Genomic DNA, 5,350 nt, shown 5'->3' with positions numbered 1-5,350 from the left:
GTCAACACAAAACCAGATACCTCAAATCTGATAGAAGACAAAAAGGGAATTGGCTTGAATTCATTGGCACAAGAAAGGACTTTCTGAACAGGATACTGACACACAGGCAGTAAGATTAATAAAACGGAACCTTGTAAAGTTAAAAAAAAAAGACTGTGAATGAATATAGACTGAAATAAACACTAGTGAGTGTAAAGGACAATGGGAATGTATATTCCTTACAAGTCTCTAGATATATTCTCAAGACTCCCAATTTTGTGTTGAAGTCATCTCTTTTTTGATGACATTGAGGGACTCTGATCAGACCCTGGGTCTCCACTAGGAAGATAATATAATTCAATTCTAAACTATCTCTCCCTAGGTCATTAGAAATTTGTCACTGAAAATCTATAGACAGCTAGTATCAACATTTGGGGCTAACTAAATAGCTTTTCATTGTTTCTTCTATACACACTTAGAATAGTTCATTTCTATTTCCTCTACACTCTGCTGTGTACATCTCTTATACTGCAGGATAATCAGACCCTCCATACAAGACCAGGAAATCAGAGTTCTCCTCTAGCCTCAATTTTAAGACTTAATGTCATAAATTCAAGTTGAAAGATAGTCACTTTTTTTTACAAAAATATAACAAATATTAGAAAAACATTTATTTAAGCAATTATTTAAAGCCATTGTGATTTTTACAAATCTTTGAGATTTTATCAAATTCCCCATTCTCTATATAGCATTTCTTTTTCTTTCTTCTTTTTTTTTTTTCAATACAGGGTTTCTCTGTGTAGCCCTGGCTGTCCTGGAACTCACTCTGTAGACCAGGATGGCCTCGAACTCAGAAATCTGCCTGCCTCTGCCTCCCAAGTGCTGGGATTAAAGGCGTGCGCCACCACCGCCCGGCATAGCATTTCTTAATATGTGGTAGCTTTTAGAAACCCTATGACGGTATATTATCTGAATTTTTCCCATGGTATTTTCTTGTTTAATCTGTAGAATTTTTGAAGGACTCATTAGAGAAGAAACCAGATGAAAATAAAGTACTTACAAACTCCTCAGAAATTTGTCTGGTGAGGTTTGAGGTGTATTGAGCCATGACAATAGCACTGTCAAAGAGTTCTTCAATGGGTATCTCAATATATTCTTCCATGTCAAAGCACATGGGCATGGAGTATATATTCTCCCACAAGAAAAGGTTTGACACTAGCAGCACTTGAAGCACCCCTGTGATAAAGAGAGATCACACCCAGGTGATTCATTCAAATGAAGTAGGAAGGGTTAACCTGCCTAGCATGCTCTGTTCTGGATGTCCTGTGCTGTATGATTTGCTTCTGTATATCTGAAGTGAGTAATAAACTTTGTCCACTATAGAAATGCAGGTGGTATTTAAATGTCCCTCAGACTTAGTTTGAGAGTTGATTTTGCACATTTTTGACTTGTTTTGGAAGTACTTTTTAACTTTATAAACAACTGGAACTTACATTAATACTGATCAACAATATTTAGTCCTTCACATATAGTAATTTGTTACTTGATGCTCATTTTAACTTATTCTCCAGGAATGTATAATATTTTAAAGTAATTATCTAATGCTAGAATTTTAATAATTTATGTCACAAGGAGCATAGATATATTTTCATCATCTTCATTCCTCATGAGAATAAACAAATGATGGTTGGATTACAGGCATTGAGGATGAAGAGTCTGGTCATAAATACGATGTCACAGCCTGGAGTTGCCAGCTCACAATGATTATCTTGTGCTTTGGCCATTTTACCAAACCACGTGATGTTTTTACTCTAAACTTGATCTGTGATTACACTGGATCATTTAAATTTTATCAAACTGTATTTGCTGTATAAGGTTAAAATGTAGAAATGATATCCCTACAGTCATATCATGACTACTGAGAGAGTCAATACATCAATACTACAGACTTATCACTTCATCTTGACACATAGTGGACACCTGTAGCCTTTCACTATACAGCTATGTGGCAGAGAATTCCATAAACTCAAATCTTGGCAGCCAAGATCAAGCTTTTTAATTACAAGGAACAACACTGCCTTTGATTATACTTGATTGCGCCATCACAGAAACCCTAGGAGATTTCATGTTCTCTATTTTTCCTGCTCTGTAAAACACTTACATTTAAATATTTTGAAATGATCAGTGATGATTTCATCAATTTGTTGGCTCAGGGATAGTCATAGATAGAACTCCAGCATACCAATAGGTACTGTCTCAAGATCTAAGTGTCATGTTAGCATCTCTCTTTTAAAACCTATATTATATGTTATAATTAGAATATAAACATTCAAATGTTTATTAAACTGAAAGAATTAAAATTGTTGTAATGCAGTCCATGTTAAAATATGTACTTCTTTAACATAGTAAGTAATGTTTAGACAGTTAACCAATAGTATTGGTAAACTTTCAGAAACATTCCTGTTAATGTGACCACTAATACATGAAAAAATTTAGGATGAGTGTCTAAATATTACAGTTTATTTAAATATTACCGCAAAAATTAATGGTTGCAATAAGCACACAAATAAACAAACAAGCAATAACAGCAGATCATACATAATACTTCCTTCATCCAAAATTATTTTTTTAAGATCTATTCAAAGACAAAGTGTTTGTTAACACAAGCATGCTTCTGTTATTGATATGATACTCGGCTTTAATTGAACTGGTTAAATATACAAATCTATTATTAACTGCATTAGTCTTTATAACTGAACATTTTTTTCAGGTTCATTGAAGTGACAATATGTGTATGTATATATATGAGAAACCTAGAGACCAAAAGATCTTAGCTTCTACCTTCTGGATTTTACACAATTGGAATAATGAATCTCATGTTCTACATAACATAATTTCTAAATTTAGCAAGCTAGCCATTTGAGTTGGTATATATCTTGTTTAAAAAAGGTGTTTGACAGAATTTTTCCATTAGATATCTGTAAAATTACCCCTACTACCCTCATATAAATTAATACCATCTAAAATGTCTCTGATTCATGTTTCTCTGTCTGAGGGAGAATTCTCAATGAAAATCATTGTCCTCAAAGACTATTGTGAAATTACATTCTAAAACGTACTCTGTTCTCTCATGCTTAGTGTCTGTATGTGAGGCATGAACAAGTATCAGTTCACCACAGACATAGCACCAGTGACAGGAATAAACATGTGTACTACCCAAACCCATCCTGCTAAGGAAATGCATTGATAAATCTTAGAGAAACATGAATGAAAGATACTCACAGGAACATGGTTGACTCAAAACTGGCCTCATCTCTGAGTTGTTTGCCAGTGTCCTTAATCTGGAAAGCTGCTTCACCCAAGTTCTGCCTTAACTAAACTTTTATATCCTATCTTTACAGAGGGTCTCCAAGGGTAAGCCGATCTGAAAGGCAGAGGGAGACAGAGAAGCAATCAATGTCTAGGTAAGGGTGCCATTCTCTGTCGGTGAGTATTTATATCTTCTTTAGTGTCACCACGCCCTATGTCTCCAAGTATTGTTTTGCTTCTGGCCATAGTATTTCTATCATTCAAATTATTTTGTAAATTGTCTGTCCTGAGATGACTCATAGTCTTGTCTAGCAGAAGATGAATACTTATTACCTAATACTTTTTTCCTTAGTTCATGATCTTGTGGTCTTTCTGTCATGTCTTCTTCAATGTTTCCTAAGTTTTCAGATATCATAAATACATATGCTTCTTTTCTAAAATTGGACCACCATATTGCAGTCATAGTAATTATTCTTGGCATTTTAACTATTGACTTTTTTCCTAATCATCAACATTGTAAAGTGTTGCCCCAAAGTTGATGACAGTTTAAGTAATCTATAGAATGAGAAATAAATTTTTACAAGGCACATGGACAGTTATGCCATGTCTATTTACCAAAACTTTGATTATAGTAGTATAATTTGAGTCTATGTTTTCCTCAGGCCTATATTTTTCATTATCTTAGAATGTAAATCACAAGTTTCCTCTTGTCTGGTTGACCTTAAATCACATCAATGAGCTGTTTCATTGTGACTATAACTGTTATTCCACCGTTAAACAACTTGACACACTTTTCAGGCTTGCTGATAACTTTACCCTATAGATCACTAGTTACTATGGTGACAGTCCTATAACAGCCTTTATGGTGCCTATTGACATCATGGATGTAACTCTAAGACTAAATATTTTTCATGTCATGAAACCAGGGCACATAGTTTCTTAAGCAGTAAGCATTAGTTATGGTGTGCAATCAACAAGACTAATAATACTATGCATAGACTGTAGACTTTATGTGCCCTGGTCTCTTACAGAATCATAGGACAGAAACTGACACCAGACTCAGTAAGTTTGCACAATAATCTTGTGTCTTCAAACATAGCTTTTCCCATGCATGCTGAGTATCTTCTTACAAGTTCCTTAACTCCTGTCTTTATTGTACTTCAGATACATTTCCAAAACTGTAAAACATGGAGAAGCTGGAATTATACAATGACAATTTCACAGATGGTGTCTAGATGCTAGATGAATGGCAATACAAAATGTCATTGGGATTCGGCCTCTGTGAGGATAATAGAAATGTTCTAATACAGTACAAAAAAGGCCTCAAGAATGTATCAGCTGTGTCCTCCAGAGAGCGCAAGTTTACTAGTTCTGCATAGATAAATTTGGTCATCTGATTTATTTAGTTGTGTATAGTCTATCATCATTCTGCCTGGGCCTCTGTTTCCTCATACTGGTATGTTATATGAGCTACCAATCTGACTAGGAGAAATCAGTAGAGTTGGTGCATATGCAGTAAGAAGCCCAAAGGATCACAACTTATCACACTCTCCCAAATCCACTGTTCGTCTGGCTTCCTTATAGATTTTTAACATGTTCTCAAACTGTTTCTTGGCTATTGACCAAGGCTGTATGTGAAAAGAGCACTGAGAAAAATTAAGAAATTTTTATTTTATTTCATTGTTTATTTTATTTATTTACATTTTGAATTTTACTCCCCTTCCTAGTTAACCCCATCCCTTCTCCAGTGTCCCCTGCTTCTATGAAGGTGCCCTCCCTCCCACCACCCCTTCCACCTCAGCATCTTAACATTCCCCTATGCTGCATCATCAAGTCTCCACAGGACCAAGGTGCTCCCCTCCAGGAGCCTAGTATAGCTGACCCTTGAGAGGCTGTGCCAGAGTCTGACCAATACAGATGTGGATGCTTGCAGCCAACCTTCAGACTAAGCATAGGGACCCCAATGGAAGAGTTAGGAAAAGAGCTGAAGAAGCTGAAGAGATTAGCAATGCCACAGGAAGAACAACAATATCAACCACCCAGAACCCCCCAAAGCTCCAGG

The 5,350-nt window shown here is 35.6% G+C and overlaps 1 protein-coding gene across 1 annotated transcript in view; it reads right to left on the bottom strand.

Moving 5' to 3' along the window:
- Positions 1–3,447, bottom strand: part of LOC116082394 (prolactin-like) — a 12,900-nt gene extending 9,453 nt beyond the window's left edge. The window contains exons 1-2 of the mRNA XM_031359278.1: positions 3,262–3,447; positions 1,040–1,215 (exon numbers count right to left, since the gene is read on the bottom strand). Of these exons, the coding sequence (XP_031215138.1) occupies positions 1,040–1,215; positions 3,262–3,292 (207 nt within the window). The 5' untranslated portion in view covers positions 3,293–3,447. The remainder of the gene's footprint in view (positions 1–1,039; positions 1,216–3,261) is intronic.
- Between the last annotated feature and the right edge of the window lie 1,903 nt (positions 3,448–5,350).

Source organism: Mastomys coucha, unplaced genomic scaffold (assembly GCF_008632895.1).
Source record: "Mastomys coucha isolate ucsf_1 unplaced genomic scaffold, UCSF_Mcou_1 pScaffold7, whole genome shotgun sequence".
Classification (NCBI taxonomy): domain Eukaryota; kingdom Metazoa; phylum Chordata; class Mammalia; order Rodentia; family Muridae; genus Mastomys; species Mastomys coucha.
The sequence above is the reverse complement of the archived record's forward strand: the minus strand, read 5'-3'. Positions and strand labels throughout refer to the sequence as shown.